Here is a 27051-nt window from a genome sequence, read left to right on the forward strand (position 1 = left end):
GTTTAGCTTATTTTATTCCAAAAGATCGTTAATTACTATAACAGGAAAGTGGGGCACTTGGATGATGTAGCTTTAATAACTGACTCCTGTTTGTCTGGCAAAGTCCTTGTGGCTCAGATGGTAAAGAGTCTGCAATGTGGGAGACCCCGGTTTGATCCCTGGGTTGGGAAGATACCCTGGGGAAGGAAATGGGGCAACCCACTCCAGTATTCTTGTCTGGAGAATTCCATGGACAGAGGAGCCTGGTGAGCTATAGTCCATGGGGTTGCAAAGAGTCAGACATGACTGAGTGACTAACACACACATAAGCCTATGGAATTTGATAATGATGAAATGTTTTGCAAACATTTCCCTGGTTTTAATAGTGATAGATTGAAAAGCTAAAGTCAAGTGAGAATAAGTAGCCAGAATATGTTATATTTTATCTCTTCTAGAAAATTAATACAAGGATGGGATATTGATTTTGGCTTTAGATCAGTCATCCAAGAGTTGGATGTTCTATAGAAATAGAAAAGCTGTAACTCTGGACCTCTAGGAGCAAAACAATTGTTTTAAAAGACAGTGTATGGTTTTCCTTTTTTAAGATGTAAACTGCGCTTTATTTATTACTTTGATACTGGTCCCAACTATAATAATATCAGTCTTAGAGGAGGGAGATTTAAATTTCGAGAACCGGTTTGAAAGGGCAAAGTGAATGGATGGTGAAATATCGTCAGTGAATTAAAAAAAAAAATTGAAGATTTTTCAGCTTGCCTAGAACCTTTTCAGCTTGCCTAGAACCTAAAATAAGTACCTCTTACCTATTTTCTGGATTTGTGGTGACAATTTTCCATCTCAGGAATTTTATTTGCCAGCTTAATTTCCTTTCTTGTTTATCATAAATTACCCTGACATGTAAATTTGAAGTGGCTGATGTTATTTCTTTGCTCACTTAAAATGGAAATGGCCAGGCAGAAGCACAGGCTAGATTTCCATTGCTCAGGTAGTTTGTCAGAAAAAAACTATTTTTTTTAGTAATTTATTTAGTTTATGACCTGAATTAACAGGGATAATTGAACTTGAACTGTGGTGTGAATGTTTTGTCCAGGTGTGATATTGTATTATCTTTGTAATGATGGACAGTTTACTTCAGCAATTGACATGGGTGATACATACACATTATGTAATGTCACGTTTGTATTTCTAATTTTCAGTGGATGTGGTGTGTTAGAAAAATTTTCAAAATTGCATCATCTCTGGATCCTAAGTGATCTTTTGTCTTACATGCCATTTTTTCCCCCTTAGAGCTCTCATTACCCTGGATTTTGATGGCATATATTTACAAAGTTTTATTGCCCTCCTGCTTAAATAATAAAGATGTTAAGCCCATCTTTTCAACATGCATGCCCTTCTCAGGAGATAACATTTCTTTTGCAGATTTCCCATAATTTTCATAGTAATTTTATGACTTGATGGTATTTTATATTAAGGGAAAGACTATGATAAAGCCTGTTATTATATATAACTTTTTTATGTACATTCTCTACCTCTCAAAAATATGAGACAAACAAAATTATGAGATGTCAACAATAAACATAATGTTTTTTTTTTTTTCCTGATATGTTTCTAAAGTAGATAATCTCAGCACTGGATTTCCTGGTCTGTGTGTAACATTCCAATAGGTTTGCTAATGCCTTTTGCTGAATCCTGCCTGCTGGCTTCCTATTCCTGCACTTACCAGGTTGCTACCAGCACTAGGGGCTCTAGACATTCATTTTGCAATTCCTATGACGTGTGGTTTGGTCACCAAAGTCTCAAACTGTCTCCTCCTTTTTCTCTCTTTTTCCTGGTGACAGAGGGCCTACCTTCTGATGTCAGAGCCCCAGACAAATCCAAACCCTTCATTTTATTTCTCAGACTCAGACTAAAAACTAGTAGAGCAGTAGGTTGCTAAGGACAGAAACACACATCCTATAGAGAAGGCAGTGGCTGACACTCCACTGTTATGCTTTTTGTGATGGTCACCCCACTCCTGAACTGCTAGTATAAGCTCCCCCTCTCCTGTTTTTATCAGGGAATTAAGCATAATTATTTTTGAGAGCATCATTTTAATGTTTGTTGTGTAAAAAGGAACTTAAGAGAGTGATCAGTAAATACGATACTGCCTCATTATTTTCAATGTGTTAAAATGTTTACAGCAAATTGAAAACAAATTTTGTAATAATACCTAAAGTGTCTGCTTATTTTTTATGTCTACATAGAAGGTCTTCCTACCGAAGAAGTAAAAAATATTTTAGAGAAGGTATTATTGGAATGGAAGAATATATCACAGCGTTTGGAAGATCAGGCAAGAAAAATACAGCTGCAGGAAGATATTAATGCTTATTTCAAGCATCTTGATGAGCTCGAAAAGACCATAAAGACAAAAGAAGAGTGGGTAAAACACACTGCCTCTTCAGAATCTCCCCAGGAGTCCTTGCCAAGCTTGAAGGACTCCTATCAGGTAAAGACACAGCCATCCAGCACATGAAAGGGCTCTATGTCCAGTTCTGTATTTAAAGAAAGAAAGTGAAAGTGAAGTAGCTCAGTCGTGTCCGACTCTTTGCGACACCGTGGACTGTAGCCCACCAGGCTCCTCCGCCCATGGGATTCTCCAGGCAAGAATACTGGAGTGGGTTGCCATTTCCTTCTCCAAGGGATCTTCCCGACCCAGGAATCGAACCTAGGTCTCCCGCATTTCAGGCAGACGCTTTAACCTCTGAGCTATAAAAGGAATTGAGAAAGGTAGTATTGAAGAATAGAAACACAGAGAATGGACTTATAGACACAAGGAAGGTAGGGCAGGGTTGGGCCAATCGAGAGAGTAGCACTGACATATATACACTGCTGCTGCTGCTGCTGCTGCTGCTGCTGCTAAGTCGCTTCAGTCGTGTCCGACTCTGTGCAAGCCCATAGACGGCAGCCCACTTAGGCTCCTCTGTCTCTGGGATTCTCCAGGCAAGAATACTGGAGTGGGTTGCCGTTTCCTTCTCCTACTGTGTGTAAAATAGCTAGTTCCCCGTGACTCAGTTGGTAAAGAATCTGCCTGCAGTGCGGGAGACCTGGGTTCAGTCCCTGGGTCGAGGAGATCCCCTGTAAGAGGGAATGGCAACTGACTCCAGTGTTCCTGCCTGGAGAATCCCTATGACAGAGAAACCTGGTGGGCTATCATGCGTAGCGTCTCAAAGAGTCGGACACAACTGATCAACTAGCACTTTGACTTGCACACAATAGCTACCTGAGTTTAGAACAGGAAGCTCAGCTCTGCGCTCTGTGATGACCAAGAAGGATGGGGTGGGGTGAGTTGGAGGGAGGCTCACAAGGAAGGGGATACATGTATACATTTAAAAAAAAATAAAGAAGATGCTCCTTGTATCACATGCTTTCGGTAAACTCTGCTCTGATTGACTTTCTGTGAGGATGTTCATCCTCAGCGAGTTGTGTGATCACATTTTCTCTTCCTAGCGGGAGTTGACAAACCTCCGTAGCCTCCACCCCAGAATTGAAATGCTGCGTTCAAGCTGCTCAGCCTTGAAGTCTCGGCCTTTCGCCCCAGATTTTGTCCAGCAGGATTTAGAGAGCTTGGTGGGCCGGTACCAAGCCGTGCGACAGGGTTTAGAAGAGCGCCACCAACAGGTCGAGAACGGTAAACCCACTCTCTTGCGTTTTTCTATTAGATGATTCCACCATCTTGCGTTCTCAGTTTGACTTAACTTAAAAATTACTCCCAATATTTAAACCTGGAGAAGGAAATGGCAACCCACTCCAATATTCTTCCCTGGGAAATCCCATAGACAGAGGAGCCTGGTGGGCTGTAGTCCATGGGGTCGCAAAGAGTTGGACACGACTGAAGTGACATAGCATAGCATGCATTTAGACCTTCAGTACACTTGCTTGCTTTACACCAGCCTCACTGTATTTTCCTCTGTGCCTGCCACTGTTCCACTTCTTAAAGTACATTCAGACTATTTCCTGGATTCATACTTGCTTGTGAAAATGCCGACATCTTTCACATGCTATTCAGACTGTGTTAATGGGATATAATGATTTTTAAAGAGTTTTTTTTTTTTTAGGGTGTTGTTTCTCCCTTTCACGGAAGGAGGCCAGCTGATATCATTACTAACAGGGCTAAAAAGAAATGATTGCTTGCTCCTGTTTGCTCCAAATGGTTAAAGTTTTAGCAATACCATCTCCTCTTTTCAAAGAAAGTGTTCCTCTTTAAACATCGGAAACATTTTGAAGAATTTTTACCTTTGGATTAGGACTGGTCTGGGAAAGTTAATTCCTATAGATCTTTAAAACTCATTCCTCATATATTATTTTCTCCTTGGCTTTTAAGTCAGGAATTGTGTTGCATTATGTAATACTTTGGGAAAGGCATGCTAAAAAGCTACACATTTAACCATACCCTTCCTTGAGGCAATTGTAGGTTATGTAATGACGTGTAAGACTCTGTATGTGTGCGTGGTGAGTGATTGGGTCATGTTTCCTTTCTTTTGGAAAGGCATTTGGACACCATACTTCTGTTGACTGAACTCAGTTAATCTAGACTGTGAAGGGTTTGAGAGGACCTCCTATTCAATTTGCTGTTACGAAATAGGCTTTTATTTTTGACAAGAGCAGTTTAAATGTTTATTCTTACCTTTAAAACAATTGCTAAGTTTATTTGTTTTTGTTTTTGATTGTGGTAACATATACATAACATAAAACTTACCATTTAAACCATTTTAAAGTGTAGAGTTCAGGAGTGTAAAATATATTCACGTTGTTGTGCAACCCAGCCCCAGAACTTTTTCACTTTGTAAAACCGAAACTATATACCCGTTCAGCAGCAGCTCTTCATTTACTCCTCCCCCCAGCCCCTGGCAGCCACCATTCTACTCTCTGTTTCCATGAGGTTGACTATTCTAGAAACCTCTCCTAAGTGGAATCAGACAGTTTTTCTTTTTTGTTGACTGCTTCATTTCACTATCCTCAGAGTTCCTTTTTGTGGGTTGGGTATGTCAGAATTTCCTTCCTTTTGGAGGCTGAATAGTATTCTGTTTTCTGTAGACTTCATGTTTTGCTTATCTATTCATTTGTAGATGAGCGTTTGGGTTGTTTCCACCCTTCGGCTATTGTGACTAATACTTCTGGTTTCTTTTGCTGCTGGCTGGTCTCAGCTCTTTGTGCTTCATATGAGCTGGCTTCCTCTCCGCTCTAGTGTTGCTTGTCTGTAAATGTGACATCAGTGGCTGAAGTACCCATCCCTCCAGCTGGCTGGGGCAGCCATTATTTCTCAGGGTACCTGTGCGCCTGGCTGTGGTGTTCTGTACAGCGTCCACCGCTCTGCGGGTGGTGGTCTGTCTACACACTTGAACTTAGAGGATAACTGGCTGAGGGGATCTTTGTCTCCTTTTATTCTTTGTGTAGCTACTGGGGAAAAGGAGATTATATGAGACAAAAGGATCATTGTAGTACCGTCTTCAGAGAGACATTTCATCATGATGAAATGAAGAAAAATGATGGTGGGTTACTTAATATTTCAAGCATCAACATCCGCAGGAATGAAGTCACCACTGTCTGACTCTAAGAAATGCCAGTGGAGTGATTTATTTGATCTCTAAGAGAGACCCTTTGTAATTTTAATTATGGAGTTTAACTTCTTGTGTAATAGAATTCACCTATTATATATGAAGATTAACAATAGATATAGCAATATTAATTTCCTAACAATAGTTTCTCAAAGTGAGTACTTTTCCATGAACAGAACTGAAGAGCCGACCTGGACGTGCGTATTTGGAAACATTGAAAACACTGACAGATCTGCTAAAGGACTCTGAAAGTAAGGCCCAGATGTCTTTGAATGTCTTGAATGATCTGGCAAAGGTGGAGAAGGCCCTCCAAGAAAAAAAGGTAATATATGTTTTAGGCCTAAGTGGTCTAGGTTCATTTCTAACATATATATTTTGAAATGTTTTTTAAAAATGTATTCGTTTTGGTCAAAATTGATCAAACATTGCTTATATTTCTTGTAATTTGAGAGTTACTATAATTTAAGATCTCAGATACAAGATGGTTATTAAATGTTTTTAATAGAATTTACAAAGTCACTTCTGTTGTGTCCAACTCTTTGCGACCCCATGGACCATAACCCGCCAGGCTTCTCTGTCCATGGGATTCTCCAGGCAAGAATACTGGAGCTGGTTGCCATTTCCTCCTCCAGGGATCTTCCCGACTCAGAGATCGAGCCTGTGGCTCTATGTCTCCTGCATTGGCAGGTGGGTTCTTTACCACTAGTGCCACCTGGGAAACCCTCTAATAGAATAAAAGCATATTTTCTCCTTCTATTGTGACTAGCTTAAAATTCTCAACTAGATAAAATATCTTTAATGAAATCAAGAATATCGATTGTGTTCTTTTTCTGTGTTGATTGAAAATGCTTCCCTGGTCACTTAGAGCATGTGTCTGCACTATTTCATCAGATATAACTGATTCCCTATCGAGCCTTGCACACTGGGCCCTCATTGGGCCTGTTGTTCTGTTAGTTTTTAGTGCAGAGAATGTTGGATTGGCCAAAATGTTTGTTCAGGTGTTCCATAAGATATTACAGGAAAACCCAAATGAACTTTTGGCCAACCCAATATATGGTCTTGAAACCACACACAACTTATATAGGGAAAGCTATGACTTTTTTGATTATACTTACTGGTTTTTCATGGGACTTCCCTGGTGTTTCAGTGGTAAAGAATCTGCCAGCAATGCAGGAGATGCAGCAGATGTGGATTTGATCCCCCAATCTGGAAGATCCTTTGGAGGAGGGAATGACAGGTCACTCCAGTATTCTTGCCTGGGAAACCCATGGCCACAAAGATTCAGTCCGTGGGGTCTCAAAGAGTTGGACATGACTGAAGCGACTGGGCACATTCTTTTTTCATGAGTTTTTCACAATTCTTTTTTGATCAAATTCTCTTTAAAAAGTGATTTTGACTGTTTATAACCATTATTATTGAATATCTTCACAGATAGATTATATGAGTATTTTTAATCTTGAACTCTGTTTTCCAGGCTCTTGATGAAATCCTGGTGAATCAAAAACCTACCTTACATAAACTTGCAGAAGAAACAAAGGCTTTGGAGAAAAATGTTTCTCCAGATATAGAAAAAACATATAAGCAAGAATTTGATGATGTTCAAGGAAAGTGGAACAAACTGAAGGTCAAGGTTTCCAAAGATCTGCATTTGCTTGAAGAAATTACCCCCAAACTCAGAACTTTTGAGGTAAATCTAAAGGCCACTAGGGCGTTTAGTTTATTACAGAGTAAAGTAGTAATTGTTAGTAAATATCTATTATTTGAGCAGTTTGCATTCTTTCTGGTCCCATGTTTGTTAATGTACTTAAGATGGGATATAAAATTCCAACCAAAGACATACTTTTAGTGGTGCTGGAAAACACATGTATCTCCTTTTGCCTGGCAAAAAGGTTTATTGGTAGCAGTAAACTGGACCTTGCAGATAAGAGAAAATTGCTTAAAATTGTTAAAATAATGTTTCAGAGATGAGCCCGCATGAAATAGCTGGTGGTTAGATTGCAGTGGAGACTCGGTTAGAGTGGTAGAAGTTGCCTGGATAGTAGCAGATAGCTGAGTTCTTGAAGCTGATCCGTTAAGATTTCAGACATTTTTAGACCTTTGAAAAACCTGAACTAGGCTACTAACAACCAGTATCAGATTGGGAAAGCAGGTGATTTGAGGGACATGAAAATTCGGCAAAGTGAAAGTGAAAGCCGACTCTTTGCTACCTCATGAACTATACAGTCCATGGAATTCTCCAGACCAGAATATTGGAGTGGGTAGCCTTCTCCAGGGGATCTTCCCAACCCAGGGATCGAACCCAGGTCTCCTGCATTGCACGCGGATTCTTTGCCAGATGAGTTGCAAGGGAAGCCCAAGAATACTGGAGTGGGTAGCCTATCCACTCAGCAGGGGATCTTCCTGAACCAGGAATCAAACAGGAGTCTCCTGCATTGCAGGTGGATTCTTTACCAACCGAGGTATTCAGAAACAAGATCCTTTGTTCCATCTGAAAATGTTGGCAGATAGAAAGTTCCAGAGGAAAGTATAATGTGAGGATATAAGGAGAAACTGGTCAAGGTCCATGTCAGATGGGACAGTCAGGATTTAAAGTTTCACCTGCAAGGAGGATGAAGAAGGGAAGTAATGAAGGTCGGGTAGGGAAGGATGAACCTCTCTACCTTCTCACCTTGTAGGCAAGGTTGGGATGAAGGATGACCTGATTACACTCTCTTTGTAGCCCACTCCTTGCTTCCTTCGTGGCTCAGCTGGTAAAGAATCTGTCTATAATGCAGGAGACCTGGGTTCGATCTCTGGGTTGGGAAGATCCCCTGGAGAAGGGAAAGGTTACCCAGTCCAGTATTCTTGCCTGGAGAATTCCATGGACTATATAGTCTATGGGGTCATGAAAAGTAGGACACAACAGAGGGATTTTCACTTTCACTTTTAGTGCCTCTTTACCTCGGTCTTTTGTGGTTTATTTTCTCTACTGATGTATCCAAGGTATACTTCTCATATAGTGCCTGGCACAGAGAAGACACGCAGTGATATTTTTCAGTGAATGAAATGAGATTAGTAATAGGAGATTTAGATGTGCACATATATATATATATATATATATATATATACTTAGAGTTTTTTTATACATATACTTATATATATGAGAATTTTTATAAAAGTTGTTTCAAAGAAAGTGGAAATATTGAAATGAAGACAAAACTTATGAAAATGATGTTTTAAAAATTAGAATCAGAGCATGTGGTAGAAGCTGGTAGGCGATATAGTCTAGGGCAGGATCCAGGAAGATGAGCAAGAGAGGGGATCACTGAAATATGAGGGAAGCTGTTTGACACAGAAACTAATGGACAGATAGATCCAAGGCATGACAGGAGAATAAGGATGGCAGGGGCTCTGTGTGTGTATGGTCGTAGTGGAAGGAATTAGTTTTCTTGAAGTGTAAGCTGTAGTTCTACACTGAGATCTCATTCGAACAATCCATTAATTTTGAAGAGGAGTGTGTTTTTCTGTAGTTCAGTGTTTTTGGCTTATTTAAATTTGTGAGTGGATCCACTTCCCTTTGTGTGTGTGTGTGTGTGGGGGCGTGCATGTTAGTTGCTCAGTAGTGTTAGACTCTTGGCGAACCTCATCGCAGCCCTCCAGTCTCCTCTGTCCGTGCAATTCTCCAAGCAAGGATACTAGAGTGGGTAGCCATTCCTTTCTCCAGGAGATCTTCCAGAACCAGGGATTGAACCCAGGTACCTGCTTTGCAGGCAGATTCTTTCCTGTCTGAGCCACCAGTCTTCAATTGTCATTCTTTCCAATATTAAAAACCACAATTACTCTTATTTGTGATTTTAAATTTTTGTTATGTTCCAAGTATTGGATTATCAGTGGTTCTCAACCATGGGTAAATTTCCCCCCAGAAGGACATGTTTTTAACGTTTGGAGACATTTTTTGTTATCACAACTATAGGGAAAGGGTAGGTTCTGTTGGCAACTTAGTGGGTAGAGGCCATGGTTACAGCTGATGCACAGGACAGCCCACACAACAGAAGAATTTTCTGGTCCAGATGTCATCAGGGCCAAGGTTGAGCAATGCTGGTTAAAGTATTTCCTATCTTTTCAAAAGATCATTGCTTTATTTTCATAAATTCTGAGATGTAGTTAGGAAAATTTACAGGTGAAGATTAACCCAAGGGTTAATCTCTTCTGACTTCCTGACGTGTTATTTTCAGTTCAGTTTAGTTCAGTTGCTCAGTCGTGTCCGACTCTTTGCGACCCCATGAATCGCAGCACACCAGGCCTCCCTGTCCATCACCAACTCCCGGAGTTCACCCAGACTCACGTCCATCAAATCAGTGATGCCATCCAGCCATCTCATCCTCTGTCGTCCCCTTCTCCTCCTGCCCCCAATCCCTCCCAGCATCAGAGTCTTTTCCAATGAGTCAACTCTTTGCATGAGGTGGCCAAAGTACTGGAGTTTCAGTTTTAGCATCAGTCCTTCCGAAGAACACCCAGGGCTAATCTCCTTTAGAAGGGACTGGTTGGATTTCCTTGCAGTCCAAGGGACTCTCAAGAGTCTTCTCCAACACCACAGTTCAAAAGCATCAATTCTTTGGCGCTCAGCCTTCTTCACAGTCCATCTCTCACATCCATACATGACCACTGGAAAAACCATAGCCTTGACTAGATGGACCTTTGTTGGCAAAGTAATGTCTCTGCTTTTGAATATGCTGTCTAGGCTGGTCATAACTTTTCTTCCAAGGAGTAAGTGTCTTTTAATTTCATGGCTGCAGTCACCACCTGCAGTGATTTTGGAGCCCATAAAAATAAAGTCTGACACTGTTTCCACTGTTTCCCCATCTATTTCCCATGAAGTGATGGGACTGGATGCCATGATCTTCGTTTTCTGAATGTTGAGCTTTAAGCCAACTTTTTCACTCTCCACTTTCACTTTCACCAAGAGGCTTTTTAGTTCCTCTTCACTTTCTGCCATAAGGGTGGTATCATGTGCATTTCTGAGGTTATTGATATTTCTCTCAGCAATCTTGATTCCAGCTTGTGTTTCTTCCAGTCCAGCGTTTCTCATGATGTACTCTGCATAGAAGTTAAATAAACAGGGTGACAATATACAGCCTTGATGAACTCCTTTTCCTATTTGGAACCAGTCTGTTGTTGTTATTTTAGGGTTAGCTAAATGCATGCCAATATTTTAATATGGAATTTAAAGTGAATAAGTATTCCTCCAGAACACAAAAGAGAGTTCTAGAATTCTGTCATTGCAAATCCAGGCCAAATGGAGCATATGCCAACTTTTCTTTTTCTTAAGTTGTTCAGTTGTGTCTGACTCTTTGTGACCCCATGGACTGCAGCCTGCCAGGCTCCTCTATCCATGGAATTCTCCAGGCAAGAATACTGGAGTGAGTAGCCCTTCCTTTCTCCAGGGGATCTTCTCAACATAGGGATTGAACCCAGGTCTCCTGCATTGCAAGCAAATTCTTTACGGTCTGAGCCACCAGGGAAGCCCAGTTGGAGCATACGCCAACTTTATTTCCACTAAAAATGTCTCACTCACTTCAAGCACATGTGTCTGGATACTTAGATTTTTTGGTTGTTTTGTGTTACATTAACAGATTTTAATGTGAATTACAAATTTTTAATTTACTTTTTGTGTCCTAACTGTAAGACTGTTGGCGATGTCTGTATTCCCTAGACATGCAGCTTCTTTATTGAAATATATGTTTCTTCAGTTCTAAAAAACATTTTGCTCCTATATTTGCTTTGAATGAATTGCTTGTTATTTAACTACTCACAATTCACTTAGGAAAACTTTTACTTTTTCCCTAAAGATAATTGCAATAAATATTCACTTGTAGATTAAAGTTGTTTTTCCTTTTTTACTGACCTGGTGTCTTTTTCTAGGCATTCAAGTTCTATTTTGTCTTTAAGGCGTGAAGTACTCTAGGTTTTCTATTCACTGCCAATTTATGATGATGTTTCTTAGGAACAAAGTGGTTGACTTGTTTATTTTTCAAATGCATTTTGAACTGTGTAAGAAATACATACATACTGCTCATTGAAGACATTGAGTAATAGAGACGGAGAATGAGCATTGAGAAGTTCCCTTTCTTTCCCAATGAGCTTCCCTGGTGGCTCAAATGGTAAAGAATCTGCCTGCAATGCAGGAGATCCAGGTTCAACCCCTGGGTTGGGATCTCCTGCAGAAGGAATTGGCAACCCACTTCAGGACTCTTGTGTGAAGAATTCCGTGGACAGAAAAGCCTGGCAGGCTACAGTTCATGGGTTTGCAAAGAGTTGGATGTGACTGAGTGACCAGCTTTCACTTTTCTTCCCCAATACCATTTCCTTTCCTGGGAGCAGTGAACAGTAACAGCGATCCTTGCTGGAGATAAACATACTCAAAGTAAGAAAGAAAAGTTCATGAATATGACTAATTCTAATCATTTTCCCCCTTACTAACAGAACCAAGTGATACTGGGACTCCATGAGGGACTGCATTGATACTCCCAGTATTACTTGTATCTCAGTATCACGTCTATTTAAATAGATGGTATACAAATGCATGAATATGGATTAGAGTATCAATTTCACTACTCAAAATAGTAATGCTTTTTATTGACACAGCACATTTAAACTTTGAGAGTATTTTCAAAGCTGTGTACTTATAGTTTCCCTACCATCCCTTCAATACTTGTAAGGTGATCTTGGTATCTTTTTATGTGCCAATTTTAGTTTTCTGTTATTTGTTGGCAAATAGTGTTTTTCTTACATGCCTGCCTTTCACATATCTACATGGCTGGTTTATTTTATATAGATAGTGGTGGGGCCAGCATTGTTATTCACAGTGTCATGTTCAAATATGTTTGTAAATTCTTTAAATCTATTTTTTGCCAAATTAATGATCTCAATTCTTGTACTTAAAATGTAGACTGGTGCTTTAAAAAAACTCTCACAGAAAGTCCTACCACTCTTTCCAGGCAGCAAAATATTTTAAAACATATAAAAAGTTTTACTATTGATTTTACTGACATGAGTTTCTTATGAATTATGGGGATTAAATGTTATAAAGTCCTAAGACACTGCTATCACCAGCAGTAATATCTTTGAGTTCAGGGGCTGCAAGTGTATTTCCTATGGTTTCCTTCATCCTGTTCAAGATCCCCTGTAGCATGTCATGGGCCTCCCAAGTGGCGCTAGTGGTAAAGAACCCGCCTGCCAATACAGGTGACTTAAGAGATGTGGGTTTGATCCCTGGGTCAGGAAGATCCCCTGGAGGAAGGGATGGCAGCCCACTCCAGTATTCTTGCCTGGGAAATCCCATGGACAGAGGGGCCTTGTGGCTACAGTCCATAGAGTCCCACAGGGCTGGACACAGCACCTCCAAGTCATGAAACTGTCCTCAAGGCCCACACAAACTCTCATATTTACCACCCTCCTCTTTGCACCTTCTCTTTTGCCCCTTCTGTTCGGAGACTGTTCTGTAACTTGATGCCCCGATAATCCCACTACCGTTTAAATCTGACTCCTGCTTGCAGCCTCTTCTCTCTTGGATTCACTGTCGCACTAATACCAGAATTGTGTTTCTGGAAAGCGTCTGGTTGTCTTTGCCACGATAATACAAAGTGCTCTCAAGCATCTCATATCTCCTGCCCTCTCCTTGCTCTCGAGCCCTGCCTGCATCTTCTCCTGTGAGCTGTGTCGGGTGGGGAGACGGTGTAGTGGGTCACAAAGAACACAGCGGACGATTGCCCTTTTCCGGAAAAGTCACTTACTTGCTAGGAATTTACAGCCTCCTTTTCTCGGTTCATCCTTAAAGAAGATGCTACTATGGGCAGTCTTTGGTCTTATTCACCATCACACTCACAGCTAATTATTCCTTCCTCCACTACATGTTGTTTACACCTTCACAATTACCCAATCTCAGGCCACCTTTTATTAAGGCTGATACCTGTATGTCTGTCCTTTGCCACGGCGTCAGCTCTTTGAGCATAGAAACCTTGTCTGGCATGTAGCAGGCAAGTGGATGTGAACGGCTCTGCTTTGCAGGTGCCTGCAGGCATAATACGCGTTCATACCTCTCTAGTGAGGTTGGATCTGTTATAAAGTCTAAATGCCTGGGTGTCCTTGGCAGGACACCTGTGTAGTCACACCCTCCCTTCAACTGATGGAAAAAGATGCACACTGCACACTCTGTGTGTTCTCACCCGGAGTGCAGAAGGGAACGTGCTGGAGCTCCGAAACAAGAGAACCGGGTTTAGAAATTACTCTGGAACACATTTCAGGGTGAAAACCCGATGGTAAACGTTTTCTAAAAGTAATGTGCTGTGTAACTGATTTAATTCTTTCTAGGTAACACGTAACTGATAGAATGATCTCATAGGGGTTTTTTTTCTTCTCCTCATTGTGAATGCGTTTTACTGCAATCCAGGAAATACTGGTGCTTTTTGGATCTTAAAGTTAAGAATTCCATTGGTTTCAGATTAATAAATGCAGTAGCAGTGTCACTGCTGGCCTTCTCTACTAAGTGAGGGAGCACCAAGAGTGTTTTGAGGTTAATGAATATAAATCAAAGAAAACAGAAACATACTGCCCTAAGTTGCTGTTTTAAATTTGGTTTCACAACTCTTCTTGCCTATGGCTTGGGTTAGATATTGGCTCTTTAAAAAGCTGTGGACGTTCCAACAGATGGGGGAGGAACAAGATAAAATGCCAAGAATTTCACTGTAAATAAAATCTTGGGTGGTAGTTGTGTACCTTGGAATCTTACTGTCGTCTGTCCAGAGAGACCAGGCTTCAGATTTCCTCCATCCCTGGTTCAGGGGCTGGGGTGTGGGAGATGGACATGTAGGCTTAATGGAATTGTTTTTATGACCTCACATTCCTCTTCTGTGACCCAGCAGCAGGTGTTGCTCAGCCAAAGTGCTTACAGATCAGTGCTTTTGAGCCGTGGTGGTCAGTGCAGCATTTTGACCCCTTCAAACTGGAGTATTTGATACTTTGGTTTTCATAACTTCCGCATTAGTCATTTTATATTTCACTGAGAATTTATGAGTATAAATAGGAATGAGAAATGGTTACCTTCGATTAGTGTTTATAGTGTGTTTCTGCATGTGAAATAATAACATTCATTTTAGAAATTTACTAGGATTTAAACAATTTTTTTTGTTATGCTTTAAAGAACTGAAGTCCCTCCAATGAAGAGAGAACATTAGAAATTGCCCCGTTTAAGTATCTCTCTTTATCTCTATTTATCTATTCCTATATTCATTCTGCAAGTGGATGGAGATGGTAAAAAAAAATTAAATACACATTAGTGTACATTAGAAACTCATAAAGGCATCAGCTGAGTGATTGTTAAATGGACAGAGAAACACTGTTCATTTGAGCGTTTTCACTTTCTTTGTAACCTCTTATCTGTACAGTTCACTTAAAGATGAGCAGATTTCGGTGTTTTTTAAAAGCACAGGAAACATCTGCTACAAGTGGACTAAGACAGTTATTTTTCTTCTAGGGAAAGAGGAGATATTGGAAGGCTTCTCCATCTTTCAGGTTTAGCTGCACACAAGTCGCTGCTGTAGTGATCTTAGTGACGTCATAACCTTTCCCACACAGTACAGCCACCGGGTAGAGAGGCCTTGTGCAGCTGCTGTTATCAGGCCCCTTTCTTTTGGGCCTTTTCTCATGTACTTGGGTTCCTTCTGCTGAGCTGAATTCAGCCAGGTCTGGTGAGAAAGATCATAAAGCAGCAGCCCTTTCACACAGTCACTTTGAGCAGTTATAGGATGGAGCCAGCATTGATGTTGACAGCATTTGAGCTCTTTACACTGCTGCTTATGCAAATATGTCCTCACTCTTGCTGCTGGTTCTGCCAAGTGTCTGTTGGGAACAGACACCAGAACCCAAAGGGGTAATTCTATTGTGGGCTTAACCTTGGTAATAAGGCACTTGATTTTGTAGGTCTGAGTAATAATAGCTACCGTTTACTGCAAACCTACTCTGTACCAGAGCCAATCTAAACCATCTCTGTTTTTCAGTATAGTCAGGCAAAGTAGTTGTTATTATTCCTGTTTTATAGGTGAGCTATGGAAGCTCCCAGAAGAGAAACTGAGAAGTTTCTCAAGGTCTCGTGGCTGGTTAGGTGCTGAGCTAGGTAGTCAGACCTTGGTCTTTCTTTTCAAAGGTCACACTGCCTTAGAACTGAGCATGGTCAGGATTACCTGCAGGACTTTTAGTAGTGAAAACAGCTTTCGGATTCCTCTCTGTTCCCTTTGTTATCACTGGGATGATCCATTGGTCTCCATGGGTTGTTGGTGTCTGTTGCTTCCCTCTTCCTTTTTTCTCATGTTTAACTGTACAAGGGGGCTTCTCAGGTGGCTCAGTGGTAAAGAATCTGCATGCCAATGCAGGAGCCACAGGAGATGCTGGTTTGTCCCTGGGTCAGGAAGATCTGCTGGAGAAGGGCATGGTAACCCACTCCAGTATTCTTGCTTGGAGAATAATACCATGGACAGAGGAGCTTGGCGGACTGAAGTCTGTGGGATCTCAAAGAGTCCTACACGACTGAGTGACTGAGCATGCACACATGTAACTGTAAGAAGAGGAATGGGTGTGTGCATGTGAATTGTGTGTGCTTACCAAGGGTCTGTGTGTATCTGAAGGAGGGAGAGAAGAAAGAGGTTGATGGCACAGGACTTCCCTTTCTGTACCAATGGCAGGGATCACTCAGGCTGCTCACTTCAGTCAAGGCTGATTGTGGTTAAAACCTCCATATAAATTTCAAAAATTCTTGGCCCGGGAGACTGTCAATTTTCCTTACTCCAAACTCGATTTAATGAATTGCCCAGTTACACAGCTGTAATGCTGCCTTGAATTCTTAAAAAGTTCAGACTAGAGATTAACAGTGCAAAAAGTGGTAACAAATTAAGTGAACAGTTTAAAAAGGCCCTCATGAACTCTATAGATGTATTTATACTTTCCTTTTGCAGTTTTTATCTTTTGCACACCCCACCCTACCCTGCCCTGACTATATCTTCCTAAGCAGTCTTCTTGGATAAGACCCATGAATGCTGAAGCCAGCCCAAAAGAAGAGAGATGTCACCGATTGAAAATATTATCAGAGTAGCATGGATGTATGAGAAGAGTGACAGAAACAGGCTAAAGAGCAGAGGGAAAGGAAGCTTGGGGAAAGAGCTCAGTGTGACTGAAAGGGCTTTCAAAGCTGTGCTTGGGACAAGGAGAATGAGAAATGCTTGCTCCAGGTGGTATAATATGAATAGAGGAGACAGAAAGGCTCGGCCACATAAGCCCTCTTTGCTTCCCATCTTCATCAGAGAATGACCTTGCAAGCTGGAAAGTGGAGAATGGTCATTACTGAGAGTGCATTAGAGCCTGAATTATGAGTTAGATGGAAAAACCACGCAGTCCTTCTGATGCCTAAATCTACATCCCCAGTAATGTGCTGTTTTACCCATGATCTCAAGGTCGCATTATGCGACTTGTGAGGAAATTACCAGGACAATGGAGATGGGTGAATGTCTTAAATAAGGGGGAGATGAGTGAATGTCCTAAATAAGGGGGAACATTCTTTTCTAGAAGCTAAGGACCTGCACTAAGCTTGATGTCAATTCCTGGCAAAGCTGTAGATAAATGATTGACCAGAGACCTTACCTGTGCTTAGGAAAGAGTGTGGTGGTCCCCAGGAATCAGCATGGATACCACTCAGAAGCCTTGTCCAGACCTCATTTCTTTAAGTACTGCTTTCTTTTATTTATTTTTTGGAGGAGGATACTAGATTATTAGATATACAGATTCATAGTCTCACATTTCATGTGTGCTCATTTAGCTTAAATAGTGCTCACAGACTATCATTATGGGTAAAGCTTCATTTCAGTAAAGTATTTGGGAACATCCCTTAAAACCTAAGTGGAATGCTACTTAGATGCTATCCCATGTTTTGAAAACTAAGCCGAGAAGTTTGTTGGCTAATGAACGAGGTGATGTGCTCATGGGGGGATTTCAGGAAGGCACTGTAACTGGCCTTATTTTTCACCTGGGAAAGAACCCCCAAACCCAACCAAACAACAACAACAAAAAACCCAAGCCAACAGAAGAACAATGCCTCACTGTCAGATTGTAGATAAGAGAAAGCTGGGAAGAGCAGCTGATAAGAAAGTGGAGAGACTAAAAATTCAAATCATTCTGTTGGCTTTTTATTATTTTATTACTAAGTAGTATTGTTAAATATTGTTGATATTTGTAAATTTCAAGTTCTGAATTTATTACAGAAATTAATTAAACAATATAGGGTAGGGAAAATATCCTTTTGAGGTCATTATGGAAATTTTGGAGTTTTAGCTAACCATAATATTATGAATAATATATATCTATAAAAATTTTTGTAAAGGAAACAAAATGCAACTCTACAATAAGAAAAATAAAACAAAAAAAATTTAGATGACATTTTCTGAATTTACTAACTATAACTGAAATACCACTTAGGTTCCCTCTTTGTCATTCATTCCAGTATTTTAAGGATGAGAGTAATTGGTTCTTTATGGCATACTTAAATATGTTAAAAAGTTGATGTAATTACCAGAGCATGTTGATCAGGGTGTTGAGAACAGTATCTGAGTATCATGTTCCAGAGACATTACAGCATGAATTATGAGTTTATAACCACTAAAAAACTAAGGGAAGACATAGTGGCTGCTTTCCAGCCTGAAGGTTATTTTTGAATAAGATAGTTAATTTATCTCCATTCCTGGAGAGGAGGGAGGAACAAGAAACAAATAATTGAGGAAGGTACAAGGAAAGGAACAAGTCGTACTGACCAGTGATGAATGGGCACCTGGAAAGAAATGACCGTCACTTTAATGTAGTTTTGGAGCTGAAGTTGGACCTAGTTATTTGCATTCTTTAAGGTCTAGTTCCAATGTTACTACGTCTCTGAAGTCTCATTCTTTCTGCAAAATGTTTGCTTTCTCATTTCCCCAGCACCACACGCAGGAACTGGATAACAGTGAGTGCTTAGTAAGTGCTGGATGAAGGCATGGCGCTGGGTAGTGGACCATACGGGGTTCTTAGATAACAAAGCACCAGTAACAGAACTAAGAGCAGTCTACTGGACTCCCTCCACTGTGCTGTTTTTCAAATCCTGCTTTGAATAGATAACTTAAGGAGAAAATAGTGCTAAATTATATAAGAAAGAGATTTTTTTAAAGCTGATTATACCTAGAAAAGCATTTCTCCCTTTAATTTGAATTTTTAATCTTAGATATAGCTCATTATTAAGCAAGATAGCTTTGTTCACTGGAGGACATTTTGAAATTTTTAGAATGATCACCAAGATATCATCTCATGAGGATTTTAGGCGACAATGAAGGAAATAATTATTTTCAATGTTGGAAGTTTTTTTTTTTAAAGAAAATAAATGAAAATGATGCTATCAAAGTTTTGAAAAGTTGCCTTTTCTTCTGTAGCAGTAGATCTTGAGATGTAGTAGGTTGAATGTCACTGAGTAATATCCCCCTTTGTTATTGTGTTCGATCTAGGCTGATTCGAAAGTCATTGAGAAGTGGATGGATGGTGTGAAAGACTTCTTAATGAAAGAGCAGGCTGTCCAAGGAGATGCCGAAGGGCTCCAAAGACAGCTTGACCAATGCTCTGTGAGTTCTGCTGATCTGGGGAATCTGCTGTAATAAATAAAATTTCTTCTTCCTCTATTATTTGCTGCTTTTATTAAAATTTAAGAATATGGCATGACAATAAACCTAGATAAAATATGTTTCAATATAAACCTGTTTTTTGACTTTGTAGCTAGTCAAAGAATGACTTATAGTTCACGTTTCTATTTTTGGCTGTGATTATAAAGTTTTAAAAAATTATTTATTTTATATTGGAACATAGTTGCAGATGTACAGCAAAGTGATTCAGTTATACATATATCTATCTCTTTTTCAGATTCTTTTCCCACATAGATTATTACAGAATAAATTTTGGATGGAGAATACAAGAGCAATTTTAGTTCATTAGTGGCTGCTGTTTTACGTTGCAGTGACAGTCTTAGTGTCATAATTACCAATTGTATATCACTCTTACTGTACTTATGGTGAGACTTTAAGAAAAACGCTTTTTACAAATGAAGTTTGCCGGTAATACTTCATGCGTTTTATATTTGGTGGAATCATTAGGCTTCTGTAAGGAAATGGCAATCCACTCCAGTACTATTGCCTGGAAAATCCCATGGACAGAGGAGCCTGGTAGGCTACAGTCCATGGGGTCGCCAAGAGTCAGACATGACTGAGCAACTTTAAAAAAAAATAATTAAAAGTACTATTCCCTTCTTAAAGTCAAGTATTTGCAGTCTAATTTGGCAGATGGCTATTTGAATCACCCAGGTGAAATGAATTTCTTAAGACACAATATTTCTTAAGTTGTTAAACATCTTTACTCTCAAGCAGTATGTTCTTAAAATATTTGCAGGGATAGAGGCAGACAGACTATAATAATGGCATCCACTTATGTCGGAATGGACTCAACAAGGGCTTATTTTATGTGTTCAGGCATTTGTTAACGAAATAGAAACAATCGAATCATCTCTGAAAGACATGAAAGAAATAGAGGCTAACCTTCGAAGCTGTCCAGTTGCTGGAATCAAAGCCTGGATGCAAACAAAACTAGTTGACTGCCAATCACAACTGGAGAAATTTAGCAAGGAGGTAAGTTTTTCAGCTTAACCTGCATGTGAATTTCAAGAGGTAGATAATGGCTTCTCTTGACTGAATAATTTTATATCCCATCCAGACCGAAAACCAGTGATCTAGAATAACTACAGCATGGGTGGCAGGTTGGGACAAGAATTGGATAACTTTTTAAATGAAGGGTGGGGACTGTTGTCCACTCTGTCCCTGGATGGGAATGAGCTTGATGTGTGCAATAAAGAACAAGAAAGTCATTGTAGCTGGACTAGAATGGAGGAGAAGAGGTAGCAAGTTGGAGGGAAGGATTTGGGGTCGGGAGGTAGGAAGAGATGGGTTGTGTATTGCTTTTGAGGCATAGGTTTTGAATTTTTTTTCAAGTATGATTTTACTTAGAAAGCAGAGGGTTTTGAGCATTGAATTGACATATGATAGATCTGTTAAGATCACTCTGGCTTCCATGTGGATAATTTGCTCTGGGAAAGCAAGAATAAAAATAGGGAGAATACTTAAAAGGTTGTTGCAGTCTCAGAGAAAGAAGATGGCCCCTTGGACTAGGGAGATAGTGGTGGAGGTCATGGGAAGTGTTAGGTTTGGACTAAATTTTGAAAGTGGAGATGGGAGTCTAGTAATAGATTAATGTGATATGAGAAAAAGTGAATAGTTAGCAACTGTTCTGGATTTTTGCGAAGCTTCCAGTTTGTGTAAATTGTGGTGCCATTTACTGAAATGGTGAAAAACTCAAGGAGAAGCTCTAGTGGGAATAGGTCAAGTGATGCTGCCCATACTGGGACTAAATTCAAAATTACAGTACCTGCAAATGGGGTTTCCAGCACTAATCACCAGCCAAGGATGCTAAGGAGGAAAGGTTTGCCCCAGGGGAAATGCCAGAGGAGTGAGACCCCAAAAGCTGGGTGGAGAAAACTTTCCAAAACTGGAAAGCACATTAGATGGAAGCTTTTGATGACCTTGAGAAAAGTGGTTCCAATGGCGTGGTGGGAAATAAAGTCATACTACAGAGTGTTGAGGAGAGGAAAGGAGATGAGGTCCTGGGGCAAGGGTAACCAACTTTGAGAATTTCTCTATTCGGGGGAACAGAGAAATGAGATTTGTAGTAGAAGGGACATGGGGATCCAAAGAAGTGTTTTTGTAATTATTTTTTTTCAAATATATTATTGAAAGTTTGCATGTCAAAAAAGATTTCACTTAGAAAGAGGGGATGATACAGAAGACTGAGAGAAGATAATGACTGAAATAAAGTCTGTGGTTAGGCAAGAGTGGATGAGGTCCACCCTTTAAGTGAAAGAGCTCCTTTTAGGAGGTCCCTCTCTGGTAATGGATGGGGCAGCAACTGTGGGTACTGTAGGAATACGGTGTAGTAGTTTCCTTTTGATTGTTTTATTTTGTTAGTGAAATAATAGTGAGGTTGCATAGAGCTGAAGTGAGTGAGAAGGGATAAAAGAATGAGAAGTGAAAATGTGAAATGCAGGAATACTCTACATGTAGATGGTATATATCTCTCAATACAGTGTTTTTTTATTTAATGTTTATACAAGAAAACTTTATATTTACATCCCTGAGTATTTTGTTTCCCCACAATTTCCTTATTTTGAACAAGTGGAATTTTAAGGAACAGTTCAAGTTATGGTTGAGGGAACAGCCATAAGCCATTCCTAAATTTGCCAATTGTTAGTGTTTTACCATGTTTGCCTTTTTTTTTTTTTTTTTTTTGCTACATGCAGTTTTGACAGGAAGTTGAAAGTATTTTGACACTTCACTCTTAAATACTTCAGCATGCTTCTTCCATGAATGAGGACAGTCTTTTACAAAAGTACAATATCATTGTCACACTTAAAAAAATGCTTTCATAATATCATCTTATATTCTAGTCGAATTCAGACTCCTCTAAATGTGTTATAATTTGATGATATGTGCTTAAAAGGACCTGGGGTATTTTGGGGAAGTAAATAAGGAAAATGGTTTGGAAGTGATGATGAGGACCAAGGAAGACAAGAGACAGATGGATAGATTGATAGACAGAGCCTTAGATACATGTAGATATTTATATCTATTAATCTATTGATAGATAGATAGGTATCTATCTATGTATATATGGAGAGGGCAATGACACCCCACTCCAGTACTCGTGCCTGGAAAATCCCATGGATGGAGGAGCCTGGAAGGCTGGAGTCCATGGGGTCACTAAGAGTCAGGCTCGACTGAGCGACTTCACTTTCACTTTTCACTTTCATGCATTGGAGAAGAAAATGGCAACCCACTCCAGTGTTCTTGCCTGGAGAATCCCAGGGACGGGGGAGCCTGGTGGGCTGCCGTCTATGGGGTTGCACAGAGTCGGACACGACTGAAGTGACTTAGCAGCAACTTAGCATTAACTCAAAGTATGGGGATAAATGCACAGGAAAATTTTTTAAGTGTCTCCAGCAAGGAGGCAAGCATGTGCTGTGTGAGTAATTATGTAAAGCAGTTCTAAACTATTGTATTTCATTGAGTAGTAAAAAGGTTGAAGAAATTTTGGACAAACATCATGTTGCGAAATTTTTATTTTTCTAAGGAAGGACAGACATATAAAATCAACAAGTAAAAGCAGTCTTCCATATTCCCAATCTCATGAAAGGAAAACATCTTAATGCCAAAATATAGAAAGTATATAATCTCGGAATAACTAATGATAACTTTGAGCTTTTCTTTTTTTGAGAAGTTTGCTGCAGTGTCTTTATCTTTCTTACTTCTCTGAGACTCCATGAAAATTGTATATAACTGACTACTTGTGAAAAGAATTTGGGGAATGTGGGTCCCCGAAATCTGTATTTCCTTTTTTTTAAAGCTCATCAGGTTGAAGTGTTGCTCAGCAGGGCTGTTGTGGGTTGCTGGCAGTAGGCTTTCTGAGTTCCATGTTGGGCAGTGAAATCCAAGCCCTTGTTTAGTGCCCGTCTATTTTTATGACCATGACCCTGTTTGGGCAGTGGAACAGGAAAGCCAGTAAGAATTCCCCCTTATTCTTGTGAGAGCCATCCTATTCCTGTACTGCCCTTCCGTCACCATCAGTTTCACGGCCAACCAAGCCCTGGCAAGGTGACCAGTACCGTGAGATTTCATTTGAGCGGGAAGTTGAATAGTGAAATGAGTCCTGGATGATCTACGTGGTATGATATCTTCTTTCACAGTAGAAATCAGTGTGTGGTTAGAGGTAGGATCTCTCTGAAGGGTGCTTTCAGGCTCCCTGAAATAGTTGACAAAGTTATTGAACCAGATTCAGACACATATCTATCTTCTAATGTAACTTTTTTGTAGCTCCGTGAAATATACCAGTAGAGCAGGTTATCAAAACCCAAGTTTTGTAAAGCAGTGTTTTATGAATATCTTTAGTAGTAGTCTTCTCTTCTCTATTTTTTGAATTATTTTTGATTTATTTAGTTTTGGCTGTGCCGGATCTTTGTGGCTGCGGGTTTTCTCTAGTTGTGGAGAGCAGGGACTTCTCTCTAGTTGCAGCGCATGGGCTTGTCATTGCAGTGGCTTCTCTTGTGGCAGAGCGCGGGCTCTAGGGATGTGGACTTTAGTATTTATGGTGCATGCATGTTAGCCGTCAGTGGTTAGTTGCCCTGCGGCATGTGGAATTTTCCCAGACCTGTGACCCCTGCATTAGCCGGCACATTCTTAACCACTGGACCACCAGCGAAGTCCCTCTTCTCTGTTTTCTAAAAATGCAGTTTTAATGCGGAATCCTGTTAAGAAGGAGAAAATGGACATTTTGGCTGCTTCAGTTAATAGATTTCCTTGAGATGTATGCTTTTATTGATGTAAGTTAGAGTCCTTCGGTTGCATTTTCAAAATTATACTAGATATTTCCACATTAATGTCCAAAATGTGATAGTGAATCCCAGTTATAATTGTTGTTTTCATTATTGCTTATATTCCACAGCATCAGGACCAAATGTATTAAGGGCTTCATCTAACTTTTAAATCTTGAGATTCTTGGTGGAAACTTATTACTCTGTCTTTAGATATTAAAGACTAGAAGTTGACATTTAATATATTAATATTTGTTTATTTGAGCGAATGACTTTTCCTTTGTAGATTGCTATTAAAAAAAATAGGTTGTCGGAAAGTCAGGAAAAAGTGGTGAACCTGAAAAAAGACTTGGCGGAGATGCAGGAATGGATGACCCAGGCAGAAGAGGACTACCTGGAGAGGGACTTTGAATACAAGTCACCAGAAGAACTTGAGAGTGCTGTGGAAGAAATGAAGGTGAGCCTGGGGCAGTTAGGGTCAAGGGGCTTGATATCTCAGCTCCTCTGTTTAAACCAGTCAGTCATCTACCTAGCCTTAGAGGGTAGTATGTACATAAAATCTCTCACAGGAAAATTTCAAACAAGTAGAAGGGCAGCTACCATTAATGATTTGGGTAGGGGTAGGAAGTTGAGACTCCACGTGTGGAACTTCGGCCATGAGTTGAGTCCATGAGGGCCCCTGACAAAGTCTTCTGTGTTACAATCTTGAGGAGCTGCAGAGAATGACTCATTTACTGGCCTCAGTTTTATATTCACAATGTTGTGTAACCATCACCACTGTTTATTTCCCAGTATTGTCAGGAAGAATTATTTTTCATAAGGAACAAGCGAGACTTACCCATTTCAGTTGGGAGCTGTGTTTATTTCACCAGCCATATTCTTCCAGCTAATACATAGGGCACACATGAATACCACACATTTCACTGGGGCAGGTAAGAATAGTCATAGGAATATTGTCAAGGGATTCAATGTCAGTGGGGTCCACAGGATGTATTGCTTGTAAACTTACATTCCCGTGTCAATAGCCTTGCCCAGTCTCTTTTTTATATATACGAAAAGAACTGGATATCATTCCCAGACAGTAAAGTCCTTCAGTGTTGAGGCCAAAGGACAGAGTGTCTTGAAAGCTACTTAAAAAAAAAATGAGTTGCACCTTGCCTATAAGTATAACAAAAGCAAAAAGTCTCTGCGCAGATAGTTTTTAAAAGGATTATGTTTTACCAATGCAAGGGAAAGGCTACCCACTCCAGTATTTTGGCCTGGAGAATTCCGTGGACTGTATAATCCATGGGGTAGCAAAGAGTCAGACACGACTGAGCAACTTTCACTTCACATAATTGCTTTACAATGTTGTATTAATTTCTGCTGTTGTAGTTAGCACTCTTATTTCAAAAAGTACTCTATAGTTCCAACTAGGTAGTTAGAATCATCTGGATGTTTTAGTTTTGGTTTGGTTATTTTTTGAAGAAGAAATTGGTTACTGAGACAGGGAGCTGATTTTTAAGTTCATTCTGTGTTGGAACAGAGGGCGAAAGAGGACGTGCTGCAGAAGGAGGTGCGAGTGAAGATTCTCAAGGACAGCATCAAGTTACTAGCTGCAAAAGTGCCCTCTGGTGGCCAGGAGCTGACATCTGAGCTGAATGTCGTGCTGGAGAATTACCAACTTCTTTGTAATAGAATTCGAGGAAAGTGCCACACCCTGGAGGTACGGGATCTTTTCTCAGATGCCTTTCTGAGATTCAAACTCTGTAATGTACTGGCTGTTTCCGTATCTTGGAAAAAACCCCTCCATTTTTCTTTTCAAATACTATATCATAAAAGTAGTTCTTTAATGATTGAGATAATGATTGGCAATAATAATAGTTACACTATATTATTAGATGATAATTTAGGTAATAGGTTGATAAAAATGAAGCAGAGAGAAAAGAAAATTGGATATAAGGCTCTGACTGCAGTTGGTGGAAGGTTCTTGGAAAAGTTTCTTCTTAGCTTTAGACATAGACTAAATGTGAAAGCAAGGTTTTCATAATACCGATGGTCTGTGGGGTCTGTTCCTGTTCTGAAATTCTAAAACAATGTACAATGAGTACTTCCTCTTTTTTTGCCTGGTAGTACACAGAGATGAACTGAGGTTTCTTTTTTACAGTGGTGTCTAAATTTATAAATGAAGAATCAACCATTAGCCTAGTTCTTAGAGAGGTACTTTAAACTTGAAAGAAATGTGGCTTATATGTGGCTGACCATCATAATAGTTATTTAAACTTTTTGACATCCTGCATTTAAGGTTATTTTTATAAGCCAAAAATTTCAGAGCTTAATTTTTAAAATATTTTTTGGAAATTACAGTTTGTATCTGCTTAATATGTGTAATTGTTAAAAATGTGTACATGTGTCATTTTAAAATTCCAGAATGATACTGTAATACTTAATGTTATACCTTCCCACTTATATTTTATTAAAAGAAATTATAGATAGGTGGTGATTACCTTGGCTTTTCAGACAGTACAGTGGTAAAGAATCTGCCTGCCAGTTTAGGAGATGCTGGTTCAATCCCTGGGTTGGGAAGATCCCCTGGAGTAGGAAAAAGCAACCCACTCCAGTTTACTTGCCTGGAAAATTCCATGGATAGAGGAGCCTAGCAGGCTATAGTCCGTGGAGTCTCAAAGAGTCAGATGTGACTGAGTAACTGAACACAAAATATAGGTTTTACTGAGAATGAAGGAAACACTAACTTGAATGTGCTGGTATTTTTGCTGGGCCATTTCCTGTACCTTGGCCATTGGCTTTAAGATGTAGATGATTCTGTGAAGTTGTTTTTAATATTAAGTGTTTGCTTGTTTGTTTTCATATGTGTGATTTTTGTTACATCTCATTGAAAAAACTTAAGAAGCTCTTCTACTGCTACTGCTGCTGCTAAGTCACTTCAGTCGTGTCCGACTCTGTGTGACCCCATAG

General features: G+C 39.9%; 1 protein-coding gene across 11 annotated transcripts in view; it reads left to right on the forward strand.

The window, feature by feature from the left end:
- UTRN (utrophin) overlaps positions 1 to 27051 on the forward strand; it is a 556684-nt gene that overhangs the window by 165851 nt on the left and 363782 nt on the right. For 10 of the 11 annotated variants that reach the window (XM_010808643.4, XM_015472890.3, XM_010808642.4 and 7 more), the window contains 8 exons: positions 2241 to 2482; positions 3484 to 3664; positions 5768 to 5913; positions 7066 to 7278; positions 19142 to 19255; positions 20153 to 20308; positions 24383 to 24553; positions 25622 to 25801. In XM_010808643.4, coding sequence (XP_010806945.1) covers positions 2241 to 2482; positions 3484 to 3664; positions 5768 to 5913; positions 7066 to 7278; positions 19142 to 19255; positions 20153 to 20308; positions 24383 to 24553; positions 25622 to 25801 — 1403 coding nt within the window. Of the gene's footprint in view, positions 1 to 2240; positions 2483 to 3483; positions 3665 to 5494; positions 5526 to 5767; positions 5914 to 7065; positions 7279 to 19141; positions 19256 to 20152; positions 20309 to 24382; positions 24554 to 25621; positions 25802 to 27051 lie in introns of those variants that run through there. The other variant, XM_024996738.2, reaches the window with a different exon arrangement.

The sequence above is a fragment of the Bos taurus genome, chromosome 9, assembly GCF_002263795.3.
Source record: "Bos taurus isolate L1 Dominette 01449 registration number 42190680 breed Hereford chromosome 9, ARS-UCD2.0, whole genome shotgun sequence".
NCBI lineage: Eukaryota > Metazoa > Chordata > Mammalia > Artiodactyla > Bovidae > Bos > Bos taurus.